The sequence below is a fragment of the Haliotis cracherodii genome, unplaced genomic scaffold, assembly GCF_022045235.1.
Source record: "Haliotis cracherodii isolate W230 unplaced genomic scaffold, xgHalCrac1.p SCAF_3, whole genome shotgun sequence".
Taxonomy (NCBI): domain Eukaryota; kingdom Metazoa; phylum Mollusca; class Gastropoda; order Lepetellida; family Haliotidae; genus Haliotis; species Haliotis cracherodii.
In genome coordinates this window covers 66411224-66438362 of record NW_027266286.1, presented here as the reverse complement: position 1 = coordinate 66438362, position 27139 = coordinate 66411224, and the positions used below count along the sequence as shown (strand labels likewise).

At 38.3% G+C, this 27139-nt stretch overlaps 2 protein-coding genes across 3 annotated transcripts; one reads left to right on the top strand and one right to left on the bottom strand.

Annotated features, from left to right (window-relative positions):
• Positions 1-387: 387 nt before the first annotated feature.
• Positions 388-19607, bottom strand: LOC139476071 (cold shock domain-containing protein E1-like). Of its 2 annotated transcripts, none has more exons than XM_071259310.1 (17): positions 19556-19607; positions 17766-18017; positions 16237-16371; positions 15099-15195; positions 14768-14928; positions 14289-14446; positions 13760-13973; positions 12221-12390; positions 10976-11147; positions 10645-10788; positions 8778-8913; positions 8422-8543; positions 7446-7618; positions 6800-6926; positions 5921-6217; positions 3227-3390; positions 388-2233 (listed from the first exon to the last, which is right to left on the bottom strand). In XM_071259310.1, the coding sequence occupies exons 2-17, from the start codon at positions 17799-17801 to the stop codon at positions 2083-2085; spliced, it is 2457 nt and encodes an 818-aa protein (XP_071115411.1). In that variant the 5' UTR covers positions 17802-18017; positions 19556-19607; the 3' UTR covers positions 388-2082. The 2 variants fall into 2 exon arrangements, with proteins under 2 accessions (XP_071115411.1, XP_071115412.1); XM_071259311.1 differs by having other exon boundaries at positions 16237-16362.
• A 169-nt stretch (positions 19608-19776) lies between these two features.
• Positions 19777-26988, top strand: LOC139474555 (charged multivesicular body protein 2a-like). The gene is made up of 6 exons (XM_071257617.1): positions 19777-19857; positions 21533-21728; positions 22941-23120; positions 24275-24405; positions 25211-25272; positions 25631-26988. The coding sequence occupies exons 2-6, from the start codon at positions 21555-21557 to the stop codon at positions 25756-25758; spliced, it is 675 nt and encodes a 224-aa protein (XP_071113718.1). The 5' UTR covers positions 19777-19857; positions 21533-21554; the 3' UTR covers positions 25759-26988.
• The last annotated feature ends 151 nt before the right edge of the window (positions 26989-27139 follow it).

Below are 27139 nucleotides of genomic sequence, written 5' to 3'. Positions count from 1 at the left end.
TACCTGCTTCTATCACAGTTTACCATTCCTACCTACTCCTGACTTCCAATATAATTTGTGAATTATTCACTGGTTGTCTGTGGTAATTTACCAATTGCACAATTTAGTTTGTACACACCAATTTCTTGGTTAACCTTCCCCTCTTCAACTTCAGACTCAACACGTACTGGTAGGTGATAATACATGTACCAACAGTATTGTGTCGGAAGCTTCAGCTCGTATATTTATGTACTTATGTTTACTGAACCGGATTTCTCCTGCTGGTCTCAATAATAGATATATGTAACTTATCTTGTTGTCCAGTAGTGAGTTAAGAGTGTCGGTGTGGGATGCTTTCCTCTCATACTGGGTATGTAATCAAGCCATGAAATTAACCACAAACACCTGTTTGGTTGATTTATTTTATTTCTCAGGCAAGCCTGGCGGATGATCTTGTTGCATTTAGTTGCCATACAAGAAAACGTAACAAGTATCGCAGTCTTTCCATCAAGGACCTAAGTAGTCCTGAGCAGAATGGCTCGGTGCAGTTGCTTCAAGACGCAACGTAATCTCAGCCATTGAGCACATAGTTTCATGGTTATTACAGACAAAATAAGTATGGAAAGGTTTCAGATTGCCAAATCAACGAATAACAAATAAAAGGAGTTGCTTCAATAAATAGTTTCTTATTACGCTAAAAAAAATAGTCTTGGTTCTCAGGCACAGCCGCATCTTCATAAAGTCTGACACGTGTATAAGCCGATCATTTTCACACACAAGTTTGCCGAAATTAATGTAAACAATATTGAATGGTAAACGGAAGATAATTTTGGGTGACTTTTTGTTTTGTTTACCCTCCTTGAAGAGTTACCAAGGTGACCACAAACTGCTTCAAATTTGACAATAGGAGATAATTTATCAAAAAAATTCTCTTCAAAGACTGTTGGGAGGCCTTTTCCCAGCGTGATTGTACACAACTGCTTATTATGTAACATACTAGTTCGGACACACCAAAAGAAGGCTTCCTGCCCGCACTATTTTTCAAAAAGCCAATACATGAGAACCAATGTCATTTTTAGCCTTAACAGTGTTGCTTCCTACGAGACCAGTATTAGTCCGGTTAATTTGGACGTTAAAACAGAGGCTTCATGAGCATTGTGAACTTGTTTCTTGGATATCTAATCATAAGCAGGCCCAAGTTAACAACAATATCACAAGGCCTGCACTTAGTCTACAGGAACACAGTCCGTCAGTAGGCTAGTGAGCATGTGGTCAGCAATCTATCAATGCTGATACGTGTCCTCTACATGATGATATATAGCTGCAAGCATTGTTACAAATCGTCCATAACTCCATCATAAATTGCTTAACAAAATACTGTTTACACGGATGATACTCATGATTTTAATGTGTTATTATAGGTATCAGCATACATTTGTTATTGTCACATTATACATTATGCACAGTTCTGTCTCAGCATTGCAGCAAAATATGGTTAATCTGTACACAACAATGATGGTAAAAATCTGGTCAAAACTGATGCACCAAACATGAAATTAGTGATTCCTTAGTCAGCTCACCAACTCCACAGTCAAAATACTTCATGATAAAACGCCACCTGAAAATTGCCCACTTTAGCCTTATAAGGCAGGGTAAATGATAAAAAACTTTGAGAAGAAAAAACAAAACACAAGGAAAAGTAGCTAAAGCCTTTACAGGCAAGAAACATCTTTTACACATTTAACAACTGGGAAGTTTTTTAAATATTTTTTTTGGTTTTTGGTGAGGCTTTTTTCTTAAAATTGTGTCACATTCACAAGCAACAGCCAAACAAGGATTTCATTTCTGTCTACTACATCATAGGATTTAATTCTCTCACTTGGGCAGCTGACATACACACACATACATACAAACATACATACAAAAGGGGGAGCCATCGCCCTCCATAGAGGAATCAAAGACATAGGATAGGCATTTTGAGGCACAAAAATGTAGAAATGAAAGACACTTTGACAATTAGTGACTATTTTTTTTTTATAACTTAGATTTTTTTTGTTCATCTGCATAAGACGGCAAAAACTGACATCGACTTTAGCTTGTAACTCAAACAGTTGGCGTCCATGGTAGTCGGGGCTGTATAAAGCCTTTTGTGTTATCGGGGCCTTTGGGTGCTCTGATGATCATCATGCGCTGCCCAACCTCGTCCGACATACTTTTCAGCCGACTGATAAGGCGTTCTGGGCGCTGACGGTCTCTGGGGAAAAGAAAAGACATTCATGAAAGAATTACTAGTGGAACTAGTAGAACCATTTCAATCTGGCACTTAAGTTTGGAGGAACTTGTAATCCCAACAATATACATATTCTCTTTTCAACCCAGTCTCCTGTGCTTGTATCCCTGCTTCCTTGATTATCAGAATGCCTTGAGTTAAAGGCACTGAATCCACACTAAACTATAGCTATAGGAAGGAATAATGCCCGAGAACTGACTTCACACAGGAATCCCCCAGCAACAGCTCTACCTACTAACCTACTAACCCTCTGGCAATATGAATGACCTGTTCATTGGGTCTGTTATGTGATGGTATGATCAATACTTGTAAACTAAAACAGTAACTGTGGTAAACTTTAGGGGTGTCACGATAAATCGAAATATCGATATATTGCTATTGGTAAGCACTTAAAGTCAATAAATCGATTGTTAAATCAGTTTCCGATTAATAGTATCGATTTTAGTTAGGAATATCGAAGGTTTTGATTGTATTTACCATATCAATAAAATACATGCAATGCTGGTCAGATTTGTTTTTCTTTTGATCATGAGTGGTAGTAATTCACACAGGCATGGTAATGTGGAAGTTTCTTAAATTGTTAGGGTAAAGACAAAACAAATCAGTCATATCTCAAAATTTACTTTTTTGTTGTTGTTATGGTAACTTGGTTATCACATTCAAAGGAAACTTCAGTTCCAAGGTTTAATTCAACTCTAAAATCCATCTAAAATGATACACTGAAAACTATTGATATTTATCGCACTACTTGCTTGCAATAACAATAGTTATCGCAATAGTTTCTTTCAATATCAATAGTTATCGCAATAGTGATTATCAGACCAATAGTCACCCCTAGTAAACTTTATCCAAATAACTGATTCTAATATGGTTAACCACCTTGGGTGCTACCAATGTTTACTTTTTAAGCTGTTGGACAGTTTCAATTAGAGAGCAAGCATGTTGAGATCAGCTTACGTGATTTTCCTGAGACTGCAGGCTGAGTATTTTCCGTTTCTTTGGTTTTGGACAACGACAAACTCCACTTCATCCCCTGGCTGAATTTCAGCTCCATCATGGACTTCTGTCATGTGGAAGAACAGCTTCTTGCCTTCTTCTACCTCATACTGGATAAACCCGAACTGGAAACACATGTCAACATCAATCACCTTTACAGATTCATAAGTCATACAGAAAAATTTACCTTCTTGAAAACTGGAAGTTTTAAAAATTGTACATTAATATACTTATCCCATCTCAATTCCTACTTCGATCCTGCTGTGGAATGGCCTCAGAACAAAATTTCCAACTTAAAAAAACACCTTACCCTATTCATCACCACGGTCAATCAGACGATCCATGACTGAAGTCATGACATCGCTTGTAGTAGGCGACAAAGCTGTTGATGATCCCAAGAGGGATTGTTTTAGTAGCAGTCATATCCTTTCTGGACAGCCAATCCTGCACATGAGTATGTTGTGGCGACGACACACTCCATGGAGATCTGCTATGATAGATGCTATTTCGATGACGATCCACAGATGCAATATCCTGTAGATGATGCGTAATAGAGGCAGAGTGCTGTCGATCCCTACGCTGATCGTTACGGGTAGATTGCTCCAAGGTCGTAGTGTGTAGTTTCACCGAGGCAGACTCCACCTGTTGGTGATGATCAGTAGCTGATTGTTGTCGCTGTTGTTCCAACTAGGTGGGCCTCGACAACGTTCTGAAGTGTGCTGTCGACATGACTCACGTGACTAGGATTTTGTGTCATCTGATCAGAATGACGATGTCGATCTGCCTTTTATTGATCCGACCGTGAATGTCGTTCCAAGGCAGGTGATCTGGAATGCTGACAATCCAATAGTCGATAGCAAATCTGCTGGAGAAAGCTGATCCGAAGTTCGAAGTTGATCTGCTGGGCATTGATGGCTATCTGGGACAGGTTATCTAGAATGAAGATCCAAGATCCGATTGCGCCATCCATCAAAGGAAAATCCGAACTCTTATAGTTATCCGTGAAAGGTGATCTGGAACAGTATCGATCCAAGAATTGATTGCGATCTGCAGAGGAAGGTCAATCCAATAGCAGATTGTGATCTGCTGATTGTCTATCCGAGTGAGAAAAGCAAATTGAGATAGGTGATCTAGAATGACAACGATCTGAGAGTCAACTGCGATCTGCCGATTGTTGAGTGCGATCTGCTGGGGCAAGGTGACCCTGAAAGACGAAGTTGATCTGGGTCAGTAGGATGCCTGAATTCCCTCTGTTTCGAGCCATTTTGAGTCACAATCAGCAGAACGATTCCGTAGTTGATCTGCGTGTCGATGCCAATCTGACAAGGGAATGTCAACTGGATTCACAAGATTGCGATCACTCCAGACGATCCAATCTGTTCTGCCGATCTATGTCGTTTGATCGCTGAGGTTCATCCACACGCTGTTGATCAGACTGTGAATTATGCTCCTAGGAAATCACCACATAATCCTCCTTGGTTCGTCGGGTCAGCTCGTGGTGTTTGATGTAGGTGAGAGATCAGATGATAGCACTGTGTGTCGATCGGCCATATCAAAACCCGGGCTATGGGCGCTGGCTTGAAAAGGGCAGGAAATGAGCATGCTCGCTTAGGCGAGAATATCATCAGTAAGAAGATGTGCGATCCTAGATCTTCTAATAATGAAACAGCGACCACGGCTGATCTCACTTCTTTTAACGTGACACGTTTGGCTTTCTTTACCCTCGATGATCTGGGCTCCTGGTCTTTGGACGCAGATTTGGAACGGCGATCCAAATTACGCTGGTTATATTAATAAACACAAAATTCCTCCTCAGAAAGTTCTCTACACTGAGAACAGAGATCGTTGTCCTTACATGGGCCACTGCAGTCAAAGCACACATTGTGTGGATCAGATGACGAAAAAGTATGTTTGCATAACTTGCAATACAGGCGTTTCTCCATAAAGAATGAGAACATGATGGCCAATGTTTGTAGGTAAATCAAAGCAAAAAACAACCAAAAATCTTCAATTCTTGAAGGCATGTCTTGATGAGAAAGAAAATGGTTTGGGAAGGTATACTAAATGGTCTAGTAAGCTGAGGTAGGGTCGCACGGGATTGATTGGTGCGTGACCCAGATGGACAAGCAGTGACCATGGTGATGAATAGGGATGTGTTGGGGTCAGGTGGTTTTAGAAGGTGGAAACTTTGTTCTGAGGCGTCTCCACACCAGGATCAAAGAAGGAAGAGAGATCCATCATGTGGGATAGGATAAGTTTAAAAATTAATATTTAAGGTTTCAGTCAAATTCTAATAAAACTTCAAAATATGAGACTGCTACAAGAATTAAATCTTACTGACAAATCTGGGCTGTTTTATATAAAAACACATGATATGCCAATTGTAAGTTCATGGCCTGCAATTCTAAGATTCCAGCTGTCCTAACAAACAAAGTGAAACCATCAGGAACCTGAGGCCAAAAAATTGAGAGGCTCCAAACCGAGCCGTTTTTCAACATGGCCAATTCAAGTAATATTCATTTTGACAACTATTGTGAACATCCAGTCAACATTTTTGCTGCTTTCCATGACAAAATAAACCTGGAGATCTTTTCAAACAGTCATTTGGCTGTTTTTATTCAAGAAACACAAAAAATATCTGAAACAATGTCATACCTGTCCCTTGACAGAATCCACCCTGGCTCGAACATACTTCCGCAGTGCTGCTATGTTGACAGCTCGGTGAGACCCAGAGGACTTCACAATAGCAACGTTGAACTTGACAATGTCCCCTTTCTGAAGGAAATCACGCTTGTCTGCTAGACTTGTGATTCCATATGGATAGGTGACCATGCTTGGGTCGTCCTCCTCCCTCACCTGCACCAGACCACAGTATTCATCCTGCTCAGGGTTGACAATCCTCATTGGACGGATAATCTTTCCCTGCAGGATACCCTGATCTCGCATCATTTCCTGCAAACATAAAGCAAAACAGGTCCTTGTTTATGCTCTCAATTCCACAGATGAGCTTCTATTATTTGGTGTATTATACATTTTTCAATTGTGTGTGGCTTACCAATAATACCTGCAGAACAAGATTCTTACTTTAATCTATATTTGTTTGTTATGGATGAGGTGAGGTGAAATTGGGTTTAACGTCGCATCCAAGAGTATTGCACTTATATAGCGACATGCATGTACGTGTATGTGTGTGTGTGTGGCTGCTTGTACTAGTCCGAACTGATGCAGATTTATAGTGCTAGTTCACTGAGATACATTGCCGCAGTTTAACATGAACACTCCACTCAGGCACAGTATACTGACTCCGAGCCGACCAGTCCTTGTTTTAGCCCCTAATGCCGAGCGCCAGACAGGGTAACAACAAGTACCATCTTTTAACGTCTTTTTGTATGACGCAGCCGGGGATCGAACCCCAGACCTTCCGCTCTCCGGGCGGACGCTCTCCCACAAGACCACAGAGGCGGTCTGTTATGGATGAAAACAGTACATCATTATCAATCCTGATTAAATGCAACAAATGCCACACAAACATACCTCTGGTGCAACAGTTCCTTTTGGCAACTTGCGGATATTTTCGGCACTTAATTTGCTGCTTTTTCGAGCAAGGATATACTCTACTTCATCTCCTAGTTCCAGATCATTGGCATCCTTGTCGAACGAACTGCAAGATAATGAACATGTGAATGTCATGCAACATCATTACTTCAAATACAACAGACTCTGATACCAATAACCCAGGTCTTACAGTAAACTCCACCAATGTTACATGTGCCATTACCATATAACGTGGTAAATTTCTATTTGATTCACATCATCCATAATTCTATTACAATACAAGCATCTTTGAGTGTTTGTATGTTGCTAAACTCAGCACTATCCCAGCCAAATGATGCTAGCCTGTATATAACGGAGTCTGGATCAGACAACCCAGTTGTCATCATGAGCTTTGATCTATGCAATTGGGATACACTGAATGCATCAAAAAAGTCAGTGAGCTTGACCACCCAATCCTGTTGGTTGCCTCTTTATGACAAGCACGGGATTCTGAAGACCAATTCTAACCAGGATCTTCACGGGGTGACACACTATCAACCAAGTCAGCCAGTCAGACCATCCGATCAGGTAAATCACTTCTTATGACAAGCATGGGTTTCTAAAGAGTGTGAAAATCATGGAATACCTATAGTGGAAGAAGACTTCCTTGTCATGTTCTGCATTCTCTATGAAGCCATAATTATCTTTCAGTGTTGCAATAAAGCCCTGACAGCGACCAGTGATGTTCCTCAAAACCACTCGAACATTCACAGCTTGGCGCTTGTTATTGGACTTTTGTTCCCCTATCGAAAATTCAACCTGAAAAATAAAATACATAAAAATTGACACACCCATTTCAAGAATACAAATAGCGGTACTATTTAGAATCATCTCCACAGGCCCAGTACAAAAATGTGGGCAAAATATAAAAATATCATACAGTCCTAAGGTCAATCTCATCCCCTACCCCTACCCCTACCCCCACACCCACTCTGTAATGAATGATTTATGACCAGTCCTTGACCCCAAGTAATTTCATTAGTGATTTTAGTTCCTTGCTATTTGCAGTGCCTACATTTAACTATTGATGGACATGTCACACCATAATGATTGGTTTGTGAAGTGTCCTGGGTGTATGCTACCCAAACTTTGTTATCACTGATAATGCTTTAGGGATTGAACTGATGATGCCATGTCTTGGAGCCCTTGTCCGGAATGTGAAGTGGAACAACACACTTTGACCTGTCCATCAAAAGTTGACATTAATTTGCAACAATACCCAGACATTTTATCACATTAATAGTAGTGAGTGAGTGAGTTGGGTTTAACGCCGCTTTTAACATTATTCCAGTTATATCATGGCGTGTCAGCTTAATGTGGGAGGAAAGACCCAAAGTGATTCAGGTCTAAGACGTTTACCACTTCCGTGAAACCCACGAGCACGGGTATGGTGCTGACAAACCTAGAAGCATAATCGGGGTGAACCGGGATTCAAACCCACAATCATTGGTTTCTGGAGTGCCCAAGGGACGCAACTCTGCACAGCGAATTGTGGCACCTTAGACGACTGGGCCACCCGTGACATTAATAGTAACAAGAAGTGAATCTAATATTGATCATACCTTGTCACCATAGCGGGGAGCCTGTTTCATCTCCACAAGGTCTTTAGTAAAATACGTTATAGATTGGATGGTGCCTTCATAGTCAAAGACAACGTTACCACCCTCTTGTTCTTTGTTCTTGGCTGGAACAGAAACGGAAAATTCACAGGTGAAATATTTTCCATGTTGTATCTTGTACACAAAGGACAAACTTTGAGAATGTTCATTAACTATGACTGTGATTTTAAAAATGGGATCAGAATTCTGTGAGCGTAACAGACACAAGCTTGGATCCATATAAAGCTTATTTTTTAAGAGGAGCTGTATAAGAGAAACTGCATAAGTTAAAAACAGACAGAACTCAAGACAAAGAATACCTTGTGTTTTATGAGTTGCAGGCTCTCTATCTACTGTTCCAATATATTTTTCGTTATGAATGGTCAGGAAAGACACAGAACCTTTAGGAAGATGCTTGATACGAATGGCAATCTGACGATTGGAGGCAGAGGGATCCTGAAATACAAACCATGCTATTAACTCATAAAAGGCCAAACTTTATTTACAAAATCCACCTACATAAAAAAGCAGAAATAGGGAAAAATGTAAGAATATGAAAAACTGGATTTCCTCATTCTGCTGACCAGAAAATAAATAAAACCTCATTTACCATCTCCATCAATATAAACAAATTAATCAAAATACCATAATTAAAACTGAAAGTTGGTTGGTTGGTTTGTAGTTTAAACGCCGCACTCAGCAATATTCCAGCTATATGACGGCGGTCTGTGAATAATCAAGCCTGGACCAGACAATCCAGTGATTAATATCATGAGCATCGATCCACGCAATTGGGATAGATGACATGCATCAACCAAGTCAGCGAGCCTGACCACCCGATCCCGTTAGTCGCCTTGACAAGCATAGTCACCTTTTACGGCAAGCATGGGTTGCTGAAGACCTATTCTACCCCGGAATCTTCATGGATAAAAAAAACTGAAAGAACATTCATCTTAAAAACCTTGACACATGGCAAGTCCAGAAGAAAGTGTCTGTCATACATCATTGAAACATGTTTTATATTTCCTCAATATTACATCAAATCTGAGCTATTTTTCATAATGTGACAGTGCCCTGCACCTTACACTGAGGTCACCCAAAAGTTGATCAATCAAACCCCACCACAGAGGTCATGTATACCAAGTTTCCAAACCTTATTCATTGAGTGACCTTGACCTTCAACACAATCCCATGTGCAAACATTACTTGTTGCAAACTTAGGTGGTATTACAAATAAGAAGTCTCAATAATAACCTTACAATACTTTCTGAACTAAACTATATACTAGTCATGTCATGAGTGAATTACCTTCAAAGTGACCATGACATTTGACACAATCATGATACATGAAAGGAGTTGATTTCATTACAGAGAGTATCGTATCTGATTGGAAACTGCAAGAAGTTTTCATGAAGTAATATAAAGTTTCATAAACATGATAAAATTTAAGTCACATTTCATAATTTATTTTCTACATAACTTTTTTGATGCCTAATTCATATGACCTTCAGTTCAATGCAACCCCACCTCCTCTTCCCTTAATGGAGGGTAACAACACAAATATACATAACAAGTTCATATTTCTGCAGGTCATTTTTGGAAATAACAAGTAGTATGAAATTATCCATATATCATCAAGTGTATTTTAAAGTCAGCTCTTATTTTAATACCAAGTCTTAGTCCTTCCTTTTAACCACCCAATCTAACCTGCTTCACTATTACAATAGCAGTCACCCTTGCGCTTGCCTCCTCTATTGTTTCTCTAGTCTCTATTGTCTAGCCCCAGCACCAGCACCAGCCCCAGCCCCAGCCCCAGCCCCTTACTTTCAGTGACAGGGTGCATTATTGCACTGGTCAGTTTGAATTTACACTTGTATTCGACTCTGCATTGAAGCAAGTTCTCAGTGTATTGCTGAAACAATGTAGTCAATTATCACAAGTGTGTCCTGACAAATCAAATGATGTTTATGATGTTGTGACATGCTAGGGCACAGTGCCATACACTTGGACCTCCGTTCATTTAATCTAATGTATTAAACAACTGGCATCTGTAAATCAACCTGCGTTTGCGTGATTCATTCACCAAAACCACTCCGGTTACATAACTAAGACAGTATAACAGCTAATTTTATTTGTCAAAAATCCAATAATGCATCACACTGCTATGTGGATTCTGTATAATGTTACCTGTGCAACAGTAAACTCGAGATCATCCTGTACGTTCACTGCATATGTTGGATCAAGCAGTTCACTAAAGTGGAAGAACATTCTAGCTTCTCGGTCAGCACACTGGATAAACCCATAGCCTTCTTTCAAGCTCACAACTAATCCCTGAAGATAGAAAAATGGAAATATTGTACATTTTTAGGCAGGCCACAAAAGGTTAATCTATATACTTTATGGTTTATGTTTTTCTTGTACAAGGGTATCCAAAGAACTATCATACAAATGTGTAGTGTTTTGTTTCAATGACATGTTAACAGGTAAATCTAACAATCCAACAAGTTATTCCACACACCGTTTCTCGGACTTCCCCAACAGTATCAAATGTTTCCTCCGTCAGCTGTATGTTGGTTGCCCGCTGGAGTTTATCACGACGGTCAGTTGCAATGTTGAACTCCACAGTGTCACCTTGCTGGAGAGTATAATCACCCTTCTGGTCTTTATCACCAAATGGAATATCCATTGTACTGGAAGAGAATGGGACAGTTGAATCCACAACAACTATGACAACACACTTCACTGACAATGCTGGTCATACCAGTCATTGTTTCAAAATAGCTAACACAGTTAAACATGTTAAAATCACAACCTAGAAATTAATTTCCTACTAATTGTGTGTGTTTATTGCAGCATTCTGCAATATTCCAGCTATATGATGACAGCCTGCAAGTAATGAAGTCTGGACCAGACAATCCATTGATTCAAATGGCAATTTTTATCATGTGTTCAATGTTATACACAGGCCAAATACCCAAAGCGTGAATCCAGAGTGTGCATCCATGCCTATTTATTCAATGAGTAAACATTATGTTGTACCATCATCTTGTTTTGTTCCATTATGAACTTTAATTCATACACTGGTGTTTCAAATTGCTTCTGCATTCAAAATTTAGAATTATGCAATATATCATGAGAAGTATCGCAATGTGCGGCCTTGCACATTCTAAAATATTGTGATACACTATAAAACTCAAATACCCATCCCATCGGAAGCATATTTTCATGTCCAAAGTACATAGTCTTCAGTGATATAGACAAATGACAGAAAAAGATGCACAGCAAATCAGCAACAATGAACTGACACACTGTAAACTGTACTGAAGCATGGCAATGGACATGGAGACATTGTAGTCGGACATGATGTGAAGAGTTTGGGAGTTTCCAACATTATCCCACTATGTTCCTGCAGAGGTACCTGACTTCAGCCTCAGGGGTAGGTTGTGCTTAGCTGTTGATTTAGTAAAATCTAAATATTTTTTTTCATCTGTAAACTTATCCTGCACAACTACAAATTTACAGTCACTCGTACAGGCCTTATTTTCAACCTCTTTTTCAGGTATCAACTTCATCATGTAATTTCTCAAGGATGTCAAGTAAATTAAATTCTTCCTGTAATAATAATCACAACATGTATAAAGTTCTGACAATGAGACCCCTACAGAGCTGCATGACTCAGTGGAGTGTCATCTCCCATATGAAGATTCCCTGCTACAATTCATAAACAGACACGATTTCAACACACAGTACAATGGATACATACCCTTTAGGTGTTTCATATATAATTCTCCCACCAAGAGGATCACTCTGTCGACGATTGTTGCCATTCTTTAAAGTTTTTAGCACTTTTCCTTGTATCATATCCAGACCAATATCCTCAAATATCACAGTTCCTTCTGGTAAGCGAGATATATCTACAGCAACTTCTTTGCCCTGCAAGGAATGTCACATGCATCATTCACACAATCTCAATGTTCTGCCGAGGTAACACTGCGTGGGATTCTCGCAATATTGCATCGATTGGCGCATGATATGTACTCTCAGTGGGACAAGGGGTGCATTCATGTAGATGGGTTTATTTTATATAATGATGGGAGTCACTGAATGTCCCCAAAACTGTTTACATCACAGGACAACTGCTTCAATTATTGAATGTAAATGTCATGATTTTCGTTTCCTCATGCGTCTCAATTTACTATTAGCGCCTTTCATTTGACTGAAAGTCACAAATGGTCCAATCTGATAATGCCAAAAATGTTTCTGCTTCAAAAGGACCTCGGTATCACAGAATCACGACAAGTTGTGCTATATTACAGCCGCCTGTAACAAGAGTCATCAGAAGATTACAAATCCCACCGGTCCCCAACAAATCATCAGACTCATCAGAGAATTTCCATATCTATTTTTAATCTGTTGGTGAAAAGTCTTACACAGAAACGACACCTAACCCTGCAATTTGAGTCCAAATTGTTTCCATAGAAAAATGAAAAAGCCAAAAATCTGCAAATAGCAAAAGGCACCACTTGAGGATCTGTTTGATATATCTCCCAAGGCTTGTGGAAAGGTATTGAACGTTTTTTCAGTTGTGCTCTGGAAACGAAATCCACCCCCTTATAAGTCCAAATTGTTTCCATGGAAATCGAGAAAAAGTACAATGTCAAATCTGTAAATAGCAAAAGGCGCCACTTCAGGGCCCGATTATCTGCTAATTTTTGCTGAAAAATATTTGAGTTATAATATGCCAGGGGGATAATAATCAAGTCTTGGAAAGACAAACCAATGGATGATGCTATGAGAAACATCCCACACTCATGGGGTACGATGACAGTCAAGCAACCAAGTCACTGAGCCTGATCCCCTAATTCAACTGTGACAAGCAAGAGTGTTTGGAACTTACCAGGAAACAATGTGGACCCAATAAACATACCAGATCAGTGTATTATCCAGTGTTAGAAACTAACAGCTTTAGCACTAGTCCTCCTAATGAAAACACATGGCAAAACCTTTAAAAGGGTAAATTTCTATTAGTCCTTATGATGCTTTAACCACTGGGCAGTTTGGCAAGGACTATAGGACTAGTGGCAATTACTAAAGCTGTTAGCTGGGACTATATTTTCCTAATGTGAGAGCAGTAGTTAAAGAGGAAAATCGTAAATTAGTTATCTTATCATGGTTGGAGGCAAGATGAAAGGCATCACCCATGATCTAATAGACAACAGATGATGCCTTGACATATTTTGTATTTAAAATGCATGGAGGATACAGCCCTAAGTTTTTATCACAATCATTGCTTATCACTTACATTTCTATTCTGAACACTAAATTCCACATCATCCCCGAGTATTAGCTCATTGATGTTATCCTTGAATTCACTGTAGTGAAAGAAAATCTCCCTCACTACATCAGCTCTCTCAATGAAGCCAAACGTCTCTTTCATGGAACACACAACTCCCTGGAACCTCTGCTGACTCGGAGGCTGCAGCATCTCGATCTGCCTTGCACGTATGTTACCATTCCTGTATCAAGGAGCAATGAAAGGCAAGTTATGAATCATAACATGGGGATAGTCAGTGGGTTCTTTGAACATTATATAGCATGGTTTTTACAACATTTTTAGTGGTAACAAATATTCCAGCAATATCATGGCAGTGAACACCAGCAACAGCTCTACACAATTTATCCATGTTGGGAATCAAACTAGTGTCATCTCCATAAGGTAATGCACCGGGCTACACCTCCCCTTAACAATCTGAAGATGAGAAAAGCTTTTTGACTTCATTCCTTTTCTGCCCAGTTAACAAGTTAAATTCAGGTATATTTGGGAGCGTTACCTTTTATCTGTGGCTATGTGAAACATGACCTGGTCTCCTGGTTTGAGTTTCACGCCACTGTCCGACAAATCCTCCAGACCATAGGGCAGGAAGAAGCACTCTCCATTATGTTCATAGGTGACTCGACCAAGCCCATCCTGAGTGTTAACAACTGTTCCCTGTGCAATGATAAGCCACAGCCTCAGACCATCTTTGTTCATCTTTGTTGTTTCTCTATTGCATTTTTGTAATATCAAAAATTATTACTATTGTTACAGTTACCAGTGGCTGGTTAAAAAAAAATGTTGCAAATGGGAAAATATCTACTTGGACCTTCAGATATGGGAGTCATTTTTTTTATAATTATAGTAATGTAACTAAAGTGATGTGGATAATTGACCAATCCTTTTGCATGACCATCTTGTTTCCAAAGACCCACTGCCATGAAAATGTCAGGCACAATGCAACTAATTCACATCCTTAGACATAATTTATCTTACATTTTTTGCATGCGATGGTTTGGCCACCTGAACAATGCTGCCAACAAAGCGCTCATCACTGAGAATCTCTGTGGTCACCATGCTGTTGTCCACCTTCACCACAGTCACTGCTATAGGCTTCCCCGTCCTCCTGTCGTAAGACATTTGGAATTCCACAGCATCTTCAACACAAAAGAAAACAAATATTGAAATCATCAGGTGTGATTGATTGGCTTCCAGAAAAATTGATCAGCACTATCAAGATTCCAAGTCTCCCTGAACACTGACCAACAAAATTTGTACAACGAAAGATTAATGAGATTCTCATGTTTTATAAAGAAAATGTAGGTACCTCCTATTTTCATGGTGTCTATATCACCACTATATTCACTGAAGTGGAAAAAGAGCCTGGCTTCTCTATCACAGCACTGAATAAATCCATAGGAATGCTGGAACAAACAATGCATATCTTCAGACGTGGTAATATTACACATGCTTCCATTGTAACATCTCCAAACTATCGTGAAATAAGTCATAACGGCATCAATGCTATAACCATCACTTAATTACCAAGATATGTTATTCTTTGTGCAACATTGCTTCTTACTTCAAATGTCTTAAAACTAGGATCAACATGATCAAAGGGGAAAAATGTCATGTTGGACATGTCTTATCAAACAGACTCTTTACAACTATAAAATAAACACAATTTAATATGCAACATCAGTTGTCAGACATACAAATCGGTACTAATGCTATAGCCTTTCAAATATTATAGGGATACTGGGCTATTTTATTCTAGTAATGTATTAGGACTGCACAGTATTACTGGTATACACACTTCAGGCATACTGAGTACACAATGTATAACAAGTTTCGTTGTAATTTATATAGTCTAATCTAAAATCTACAACAAAAAATCAAAATGTTTCCTTTCCAAATAGATTAATATAACAGTAGGAAGACGGAAGTGATAATGACTACAAAATAGCAGTGACCGACAATGTTAAGTAATATTTACTTTAGAATTTAGCAAATACAATCTTTCTGTAAACATCAGTGTCAATCACTATCAAACACTTTATCTCTCAATACAACGCAATATGTATCGTAATACAGATTGCAATACAATCTTTTGCCCATACACAGCCTGTATAATGTATATAGATCATACATAATCAGTTCATATCATGCATCATGGAATATGCCTTAACCATCAACTATGCTTTTCGTAAGAGGCGACTAACAGGATCGGGTTGTCAGACTTGCTGACTTGGTTGATGCATGTCATCATGTCTCAATTGCATGGATTAATGCTCATCATATCAATCACTGGATTGTCTTGTCCAAACTGGATTATTCACAGACTGCTGTCAAACAACTGAGGTATTGCTGATAGCGGTGTTAAACAACAAACAAAAATCTGTTATTTTATTTCAGTCTGTTACAACTAGTGTTAGTGTCTATCATGTCTATAGCTGGTTACTTACCTGAAGTTTGTCAATTATCCCTGTTTCCCTAAGACCATTGTTGCCTGATGTTGGAATATTATTGTAAGATGAAACTATGTTGGGACCCTGATGGAAAGACATGATGGCGGGATCTTGGGCTGGCGGCTGGAATTTCTAATAGTCATGAGAAACAGAAAACAGTGGTAGCAAACTGACATGCAAAAAAGAAAAGAAAACAAACATCAGCACAAATAAGAACCATAATGACAGCTTACCAAGTAACTGAATGAATTAGTGTGTTGTGTTTCACGCCACTTTGAACAGTATTCCAGTCATATCATGGTGTGAGTCTTCCAAGTGTGTTAGTGAGTGAGTATGGTTTTGCGCCACTTTTAGCAATATTCCAGCAATATCACGGCAGGGGACACCTGAAAAGGGCTCACACAGTAATAACACCTGGCCTTCAGCATAAACACATTGACCACTGGACTACCACACTGCCCCACCTTCATACAAGCAGGAGCACCAATTAAGTACAGTTGTTTAATACTCAATGTCATATGACTTTAAAATATAACTACCATAAGTGATGAGACACATACTCAGCAAACATGAGCTTGATATCAAAATGGATTTGAATTCTGCCATCAAACAATAAATTTCGCTTTGAACAGTACATTGTATTTCAGTTATTTAAAATTGCGTTCCAGCTTAACGAGGAAGGTGAGGTTAAGTAAAATTGAGTTTAACATCACGTCCAAGATTATTGCACATATATAGCAACTCTCTACCATAAGACCACAGAGGTGGTCTAACGTGGAAGGAAAGCACGGAGTAATAGGTCATTGATATTTTTATAGTTTGGTGAAGCCCACAGACATGGGTATGGTGCTGATAAACCAAGGATCATAATAAGGGCAAAGGTTAAAGATAACAGACACAGTACTGCCACCAACAAAGCTATGTCATCTTTCACACCTTATGTGACAGTCAGTAATTATACAGGATAGGGGTGTCACGATAAATCGAAATATTGATATATTGCTAAGTCAATAAATCGATTGTTAAATCAGTTTCCAATCAATAGTATTGATTTCCGTTAGGAATATTGATCAGTTGATAGTTTCGATTGTATTTACTGTAGTTTTACAGTTTCACGCAAAGCTGTTGAAATTTGTTTTTCTTTAGATCATGAGTGGTAGTAATTTACACATGGTAATGTGGCAGTTTCTTTTTCTTAAATTATTAGGGAAAAGAAAAAACAAATCAGTCATATCTCAAACTTTACTTTTTATTTGTTGTTATGGTTATCACATTTAAAGGAAACTTCAGTTCCAAAGTTAAATTCAACTCTAAAATCCATCTAAAATGATACACTGAAAACTATCTACATTTATCGTTATAGCTGCTTGCAATATTAATAGTTATCGCAATAGTTGCTTGTAATTCTTTCAATATCAATAGTTATTGCACTAGTGATTTCCAGACCAATAGTCACCCCTAATACAGGATAAATGTAATGGGAAAAAAAAACTGTTTAGATATGGTTAAGTTAAACCTAACTGTACCTTCCACTGAGGACTATTCATCTTTCTGACAGACATTGGACGAGAAGTTTGTTTGAAGATTCTTGTGTTGATGCTCTGTGTCACTTGTTGTCCTGCTGTTGTCCCTCTATAGTACCTCAGATGTGCAGTGTGTGCTAGTTTTTGACGGATTGGGCACCTGGTTCGTTTGCTTAGGTATCAAAAGGTTTTCCGTAGTTTTCGTTATCTTGGTTAAACTCAACGTTTTATCTTCCCCTTTTTCAAAAAGGAGTGCTGGAAAAACAAAAGAAACACATTAGGATTCATATTTTACAAATACAGTTTCCTTTACAAAGATACACCAACATGAAATGCGAGTGAGAAAATGCTTTTTAATGCCAAAAAGCAATATTCCAGTCATCTAACAGAAACATGCAAATCCATGTCTTGGGCCCCGCAAACCAGTGGTTGACAATATGAACATTGATCCATGTCATCCAGGTACAAAGACACAATATCTAGGTCACATTTTAGCACCTCATCCATGCGAATCAGCTCTCACAACTACATGGAGCAATGTCAACCTCTTCTTCCCCCAAAATCATCACGTGAACATGAATGAAATATGCTAATTAATCATTGGGGCAATGCTGTCCAAATAATACCATGGCTACACTTCATTAGAGTGACTGGGTGAGTTTGGTTCAACACCGCTTTGAACAGTTCTTCAGTAATAACAACTGACAGTCCAAGTTAATACAACTTAGGAACACTGTTATGGTGCTGACAAGTTGTGACAACCCAAGATCCTAATTGAGACGAACTTGGGATTCTACCCCACAATCATAGGTGTCTAGCAGTAGCATGGATCAGGGTTGCAACTTGGTATCACTGCCAGTGCAGTCTGTCTTCAGCCACATGTCCACAATCCATATTTAGTCACATTTATTTCTGTCAAGTATTCTTGGATAATAATAAGTCCACATATGACCACTGAAGTGTACTTAAAATGATGCCAAAACTTACCTTTGGGCCAGTAGACAATTTTATCACGGACTAAAGGACTAGCATTTGCCATATGGGCAAATTTGTACCCAAATAACCAAAACTAAATACTAGGTATTTTTTTTACCAGTTTTTCATCTAGCATGTGATATGATTCAGGAAAGCCTCAGAATATAAAATCATTATCAAAAACATCAAGGATACTGGGTCCTGCCCCCAATTCCCAATAATTTCTAATACTGGGGTCATGTCACCACGGTCATAGCTAGAGGGACCTCAAACCAAAAAGACCAAGCTAAAGCTTAAGGAACCTTAATTTTGAAAACTTTAACAGTTTGATAAGTGTGCAGAAAAGAAAAGACTTCAAACTAGCTGCCTAAACTGCACATAGGTAGGGAGGTCACATGATCATCTACTAATGGTGCTGACATGGAAGTGAAGGGGGGGTTGTTGTTTCACAGATGTTTAGGCCTAGGCATCCTACATGTTTTGTTTTTGTGCACTGTGTAAATCAACACTTTGAATATGCAAAATAGTGGCCAATGTTTCAAAGTTGTAAAATACAGTTATCCAAAATGTATGCAAACCATTTTAAAACAGCAAGGTAGCTGAACAAAATTTGCTGAGTTTGGCATTTGTCCAAATATCTTGCGCAAAAGAATGGCCTTCGACGCAGCTGGTATTTGAACGACACTGCTCGATAACTAAAGGTAAGAAAAGACGCCCCACTAGCAGATCAATGATAAAAGATACTCTTGAGTCTATTTTCATCAATTAAAAGCGCTCAAAACAATCACATATATCACATTCTATAATTTTTTGCGCACCCCAATTCAGCACATCACTGCATCATTGCCGCCATCTTAGGATACCAGTACCCTCTAACCTTACAAAGTATAAAGGAACAAATGTCACCATAGAGAGACATATTTTTCCCTTTATAATTAAAGAACCAACTATAAAACACATTTGCCGTATCTAAGAAAACTGCAAGTTATATATACGAGTAAGTGATATAGATTAGAGAGTACATCACGATATTCGTGACGTCATCATCAACAACAGGGGAAAGACGGAAGAGGTCTTTCACAAGAACTGATTGTTTACTTCCAACATTCTTTTAAGTCGTGTGAGTCTGAAGTATCAAAAAACGTTTTATCATGACATCGTCTTAAATCTTCATTTTGTGTGTCAAGGGTATAGATGTCACATAGCTTAACCAAATGCAGAGTTATATTTGGCAAACAGATATATCTTTACTCAATATTAGTCTAGAGTCAGAGTCATGGGATTTCTAACGCACCGCTTCATATGACGATTACTCAGTGACAGATTGAAAAAAATATCCGTCATAAGTGTCAGTTTAGGTGGAGCAGTGCGAGGTAGGTGTTGTAGGTGGAGGTTTTCCATCAGAAATAATGAATACATCAGAAGTTCATGGTTTTAAGTCCACCAACAATATATATTGTGTTAGTTTACCACGTTTACTGACCACTAATACCAGTTGGATGATCATGATAGGATTATATGAATTATTAATGAATGAAAATGGTGAATTAGACCCCAATGTGCAACCTGTTAGGCCTAGTCAAGAGGTGGAATAATTCGATGATGTATTGGAATGTTGATATTAGACACAGTGAGTGAATGTTGTTTAACACTGCAGGACCAGTGATATTCCAGCTATTAAACAGTAGCCTGTATGTAATTGAGTTTGGACCAATTTTATCGACGGGCCTGTAATTTGCCTGACTATTATTGGAGTGTGATCTGTGCAGTGAGCCAGTGAGATCACTGTAGTAACTGAAGCTAAAACTGAAGTGACATTAAAGTTTCAATAGGGCCATGTAAACAATGTCAGGTCAATAGACACTCTGTCTAAATAGTTGGCAAAAACAGAACAGTGACTTCTGGCAAAAAATGTTATGTGTAATATAAGAATTATTTCAAGACACTGAAAGAAATTGAAGGAAAACATTGTTCACCATTTATTTATTTCACAAGAACATATATTCTCAAATTTATACACATTTATAGATCTACACTTATGTTTCATTATTCTTATGAGGTTAATGACAACATGCTTGAATTGATGTATTACATTTCTCAATATTTGATATCTCCACACAATAATATACCACTTCCTCTCTTGATGCAATAATTATTAGCTTACACGTGTTAAAGTAAATACTAAGCAATCACATGAACAATGATAAATGTGATATTTGTTTGTTTGTTGTTTAACGCCGCACTCAGCAATATTTCAGCTATATGACGGTGGTCTGTAAATTATCGAGTCTGGACCAGACAATCCAGTGATTGACATCATGGGCATTGATCAACGCAATTTGGATACGATGACATGCATCAACCAAGTCAGCGAGCCTGACCACCCGATCCCGTTAGTCGCCTCTTACGACAAGCATACTCAAGAAAATACGGTAGTCAACTTTTACGGCTAGCATGGGCTGCTGAAGACCTATTCTGTCCCAGATCTTCACGGGTCAAATGACATATTGAGCATTTTAATACAGTTAAAAAGTTTTGATGCAATTTCATGTTGCCTAACCATGCTAACATCCATTTAAACAACTAGCAGTACCATGTTTATTGGTAACCCAAATTACATTGAGATAGGGAAGCTATTACTATGGCCTAAACTTGATCCCTTGCCCTCTTAGACATACCAGTGTGTTCAGGGGATTTTTAATATTCCATTTAGGGTAGCATTGGCAGTTTCATTTGCATGATTTGAGTGTGGACAGTGGGCTATGTTGAAGCAATATTTCATACTTTGTTTCCAGGTTATTTCATAAACTATTCATTATGCCTCTCGAGTGGTTATTTGGGCGTAAAAAGACGCCAGAGGAATTGTTGCGCCAGAACCAGAGAGCTCTCAACAAAGCCATGAGAGATTTGGACAGAGAGAGGTCAAAGATGGAGCAACAAGAGAAGAAGGTCATTGCCGACATCAAAAAGATGGCCAAGCAGGGTCAAATGGTAAGATGATGCATTCATTATTAAAAAAGATATGATTAGCGTGATTATCATTGCAGCTTGAATTTATGTCCAACCTTTAATTATAATCAGTTGAATGAGCGTTTTCCTGTTAAAACATATTTTGAGGATTGTTTGAGGTTAACTGACTGATATTGGAAGATGAAAGACGATGTTGATGGCAACAGCAGAATATATTATGCGATTTCCTTTTAAGAAACAATTAGCCATCATCTCTGGTACACAATCAATGAGTCAATCAATCAAATCAATGTTTATTGTTTATTTGTAAGTCCAAATGACCCATAATTCATACAATCATAACAGTACAATTTTGTTACATCGCATTTACATCATATCACCTCCAAATTTGAAGACATTATATAGATATTTCCAAACATGTAGTTCAGGAATTTGTAAGTCTTCATGTCATGGAGAATAAAAAATAATGTCTTTTATCTTTGGTGACATTATACAATGAACAATTTGCCTCGATATCTTCAATATCACACAGACCTTTTCTACACAAGTAGTAATCATTAGCTTAGTGAATGTGGTGTTGTTTTCATTCTAGATCATAACACCATCCATCTTCCCGGGGAAAGGGAGCTATCTCTCTGTAAAAAAGTCCAATTTCCACCCTTGCCAAACAAGGCTGGAATTTATGGGCTCGAGAGTTATGTCCCATCTATGTCCCTCCTATTGACTAATCTGATTCCAGCTCTCATATCACCTGCATTTGCTTCAAACAAAATGGCGGCGCCAGTGAAAATGATCTGATCGATAATCAAGATCTATATTGTAATAAAGAGGGTCTTATCTTACGAAGTGCATTAAAGTACTTGAGCACTTTGATTAAAAACATGAAAAGATTTGGAAAATATCTGTTGACGCCCAGTTGATGGTACGCTTGCTCTGCAAATGCTGCAATCGACCGAAATCTGCACGGCTGTCGCCATATTGTTTACGAACCAAATGTCGATCTTTTTACGCGATTTTGATTGGACTATGCAAAGACTCGTTCGTCCAGCCAAAATATAGCTCCATAATTGCAGCCTAGTTCGTCAAGGACTTTTATAGCCAGTTAACTCCCTTGCCTTGGGAAGTTGAAAACCATCATGATGTATGCCTTTTGCAAAGTATGGTTGAATATTAACAGGACATTTATAGCAATGATAATGGCCATTTTTGACATAATAATGTGTTATGTTACAGGATGCTGTTAAAGTGATGGCAAAAGACCTTGTCCGTACACGGCGCTATGTGAAGAAGTTCATCACGATGAGAGCAAACATCCAGGCAGTGTCACTAAAAATTCAAACACTGAAGTCTAACAATGCAATGGCACAAGCTATGAAGGGCGTTACAAAAGCCATGGCAACCATGAACAAACAGGTACTTGTGGGTCATCTTGACATTAGTATGTTTTAGTATTTTGTCATGATCAACCTGCTGCAACAACAAGGACAACCCAATTCAGTTGTAGGTGTGGACACTGATGTTTTACCTCCAACTATGTGTACATGTCAGAGTCACAGAAATGATCATGTACGAAATGCTCCCTCAGAGCTACAGATAAGCAGCGTATTTGCTTAAAATACCCCCAAAATATGTAAAACCCAATTACTTTCAATTAACTTGTGTACAGAAACGCATGCATTAAATGGAAAACTTGAATTATAAAAACAGCTCGCGTAAATACCCAATGAAGCTTTTTCAGCTTGCGTTCAAAGGAGCTAATTTCTGAAACACATTTACGAGCTAATTTACTTTCCGAGTCAAGAATATATATTTAGAACAGTTATATACATCTAAAACATTATTTCATTTTTTTTAAATCTTTAAGTGTTCGCTCATTTTGGGAAAAACCCAATAGAGTGATGAATAGATGAGTGAAAAAATATTGGTTACCCAATGAAAAATGTAATAACCCAATTAAAATAGAAACCCTAGAGTAAAAACTCAATTGCTCAAAAAGTTATCTGGAGCTCTGCTCCCTGTATTTCAGCTGTGGAGATCTATAGCTATGTTAGTAGTAGTAGGCATAGTTTTAAGTGAAATTAACAGTGAAATTATATTAATTATAATGAACTGACACAGGGTGGCATGAACAGAATATTTTTATGATAATGTGCATAGTAACATGGTATGAACGTTCATGATCGTGGGATTTTTTTGGCTAAGTGTTTTAGATTTGAAAAAGTGATGTTAGCTTTGCAACTGAGACAGACAGTTGACATGTGAACATGTGAATGTAAATAAATATTTTGGGTAATTTACAGCATTAAAAACTAACAGTTTTAGTCCACTAGTCCTTTTAATGTTACATATAACAAAACCCTTTAAAAGGGCAAATTTCTACTAGTCCTCATGATACCTTGACTATTTGGCAGTTTGGCAGGGACTACAAGACTGGTGCAAATTTTTACCACTGGTTCACAACATTTACCAGTCTTTTCACAAATATGTAAATGGATCTATCACATTTTCAAGTATCAGCCATTGAGACAAAGTGAGTCTTCTCATGAGTATTTATGCTGTGGTTGTAGCTGAAGCTGCCTCAGATTCAGAAGATTATGATGGAGTTTGAAAAGCAGTCCGAGATCATGGACATGAAGGAAGAGATGATGAGCGACGCGATTGATGATGCCCTCGGAGATGAGGAGGATGAAGAAGAGAGGTAAGGGAGGCTACACCAAAAATGCAACAGTCAAATTTAATCCAGGTTACTATCCTCCTTTGTAATAGTCCATGGGGACCAACCTGAAAATTTTGACTTTCCGCTGAAATAGTATCTGCAGAACATGTGCTGGCTTTGATCCTTTGAGGTATACAGTGTCATCAGTGCTGTGTTGGCAATAGTGATATGTGCTATGGGATGTGAACTCTGAGAAGATTCTAAAGTGTTTGTGGTAAAATTGCTCTGTTGTAGTTAATTAGTCAGTTAATCACCATTGTGGATGAAACTTTAAATGTCATTTAGGAATTGCTTGCCACATTGCTTTCAAATTTGAAAAGACTCCTTTCTGAGTGAGTGAGTTTGGATTTACGCCGCTTTTAGCATTATTTCAACAATACTACGGCTTGGGACACCAGAAATGGGCTTCACACATTGTACCCATGTGGAGAATTCAACCCGGGTCTTCGGCGTGACGAGCAAACGCTTTAAGTACTAGGCTACCCCACCACCCGATTCCTTTCTGAAGAGAAATAGTAGCCAGCTTGATGTTCTAGACAACCAGTTGTTGGACTTCTATTTATTTGGAAGCCTCTATGGCCGAGTTGGTTGGATTGCTGACTTTTTGTGCTGAAGATTAGGTGCCTAACCTGTGGGTTCGAATCCTGTTTGGGATAACACTAAGAAAGTGTAATTCCAGACATAACATATGATATATAGCTCCATGCTTTTAGTGATGTCAGCTAATTTGTACTTTGGGTTATTGTTGAACTTGATTTGTTTTACATATGACATTGTTTCATTGTAGTGATGCTATCGTGTCTCAAGTTTTGGATGAACTAGGCTTACAAATGGCTGATGAATTATCAGGTAAGAATACCAAAATTTCCTGAAAGTTACAAAGGTTTAATTAAACATAAGAAAATGCTAAGAATAGAATGTATAGATAGACAACTTTGACATATTTATGGTTCCCCAGTCACTGAGACGTTTTGGGGATACTTGTTTCCAGTAACCTCTGCTTCTGGGTAATAGAGTAGAATGAGAGCCAAACATTGTATGGATGGGATCGCAAGCTCCGACCTTCATACAGCTTGACCCTCACTCTATGAAGATTCATACTCTAATGAACTCACACAAAGTGAAAGTCAATTCTTAATTGTAATTTGGGAAAGTTGGCAGCTATGGTTCGATATATGTTTGAGGATCATTTGTTCTTGTTCTGTAGGTCTGCCAACTGCCAACCAGACTCTCACTGCCGGAGCCTCCAAACAACCCCAAGCTGCTGCCGCTGCTGATGTCAGTGCTGCAGATGCCGATCTTGAAGCAAGGTTAAATAATCTGAAGAGACAGTAAGACTTACAGAATCTGTGGGATGATACAAGAGTGATATTGCCTGAGAGCAACCTCCCTGTCGACAACCTCTTGGTGATGACAGCTGCTATGTGATCAAGGACAAACTTGAGTGTAGATTGTCATGGAAACAAGTCATCGGCAAGATAAAGGTCTTGCTCACACAGTGTTGGCATATTGTAGTGTTTAATTAAAAACTACATCTTCGGTTCAGTTCGGGAAAAGAGCATGGTCTGTTTCAACGACAAACCCTCTCCTTTAGTCATGAAAGTGGCCGTCACAGAGGGAAGCACTACAAAACAGTTTACACATTATAACATTGTCAGTTAACTTAATATAAGATCATTCACAATGTGTAAGATTCATTGGAGCTTGTAAAAACTGTTTCTCCACTTTATGATCGAGTTTCCTTCCAGAGTCCTTTATTATTTCTGGTAGGCATTTTGCAAGTAACGGTAATCCATTTTTATATCATTTCATTTTTCGTCTTTTAAGTTACTCTGTGCATATTTGAGTTTTTATCTGATTAGTGGCTGTTATCCATCCTAGGGGTTTAGCAATTATGTATAGGTTTAATTAATTTTCCAGTAATGACATGTTAATTCTGTTCCATATACATGGTACCTGTGCCAATGAGTATTGAAGAAAGCTCGTGTTAGTCTGTATGAGTCCACATGAAATGATCAGTTAATAAGTTGGTAAAGTGTAATGCTTACATGTAATGTTCATGTACAAAGGTTGATATTAGGTGTTTGTCAGTACTGTCATGCCTGCTTGTTAAAGAGACATTGTTATTATGTGTGATTTGATCATATTTATTGATCTGGCATGTTTGGTCAGTAGCATAGCATTAGAATAGGAGGGTATGGTTTCTTGAATAATGAAAAATTATACAGAATAAATATTCAAAAGCTTTTGAGAATTAGAAATAGTACAGTACCTCCGCTACAATGACAATCTGTGATTCCATGGTCACCAGGATTTGAATGTGGGAATATTTTAATACCATAAATACATATGAGCAAGCAATTTTATTCAACGCCATTGTGCATTTTGGCCCAAATAATCAGTTGACCAGTTGTAGCCTTTAATAAGCTATTTATGAAAGTAATAACTGCTTTTTTCGTTATTTCTTCTCGTATATTTGTGAAGAATTTTCAATGTAAAAATGTATTTTTACTTGTGTATATATTAATATGTATGCCTTTTGAAGTAAACACTTTCAAACGGATATGTGGGGATTTATTTATTTGTCTTCATGTCAAGTGTGACATCAGATGTACTGAGCAGGTAGTAAAGTCCCAAGTTAAATGGGCTGGATATGTATGTAGCTGCAATAACCTTACATTCTACATATGACTACGCGTTAAGGGCTTCATCCTCA

Excerpts from the sequence above, each read along its gene's own strand:
- LOC139476071 (XM_071259310.1), bottom strand. The coding sequence starts at position 17,801 with ATGTCTGTCAGAAAGATGAATAGTCCTCAGTGGAAG. Across the intron at positions 6,927-7,445 it reads GAAGTCTTCTTCCACTATAG|TTCGTTCGACAAGGATGCCA; the intron begins GTATTCCATGAT and ends ATTATCTTGCAG. Across the intron at positions 2,234-3,226 it reads TGCAGTCTCAGGAAAATCAC|AGACCGTCAGCGCCCAGAAC; the intron begins GTAAGCTGATCT and ends TCTTTTCCCCAG.
- LOC139474555 (XM_071257617.1), top strand. The coding sequence starts at position 21,555 with ATGCCTCTCGAGTGGTTATTTGGGCGTAAAAAGACGCCAGAGGAATTG. Across the intron at positions 21,729-22,940 it reads TGGCCAAGCAGGGTCAAATG|GATGCTGTTAAAGTGATGGC; the intron begins GTAAGATGATGC and ends GTTATGTTACAG. Across the intron at positions 23,121-24,274 it reads TGGCAACCATGAACAAACAG|CTGAAGCTGCCTCAGATTCA; the intron begins GTACTTGTGGGT and ends CTGTGGTTGTAG.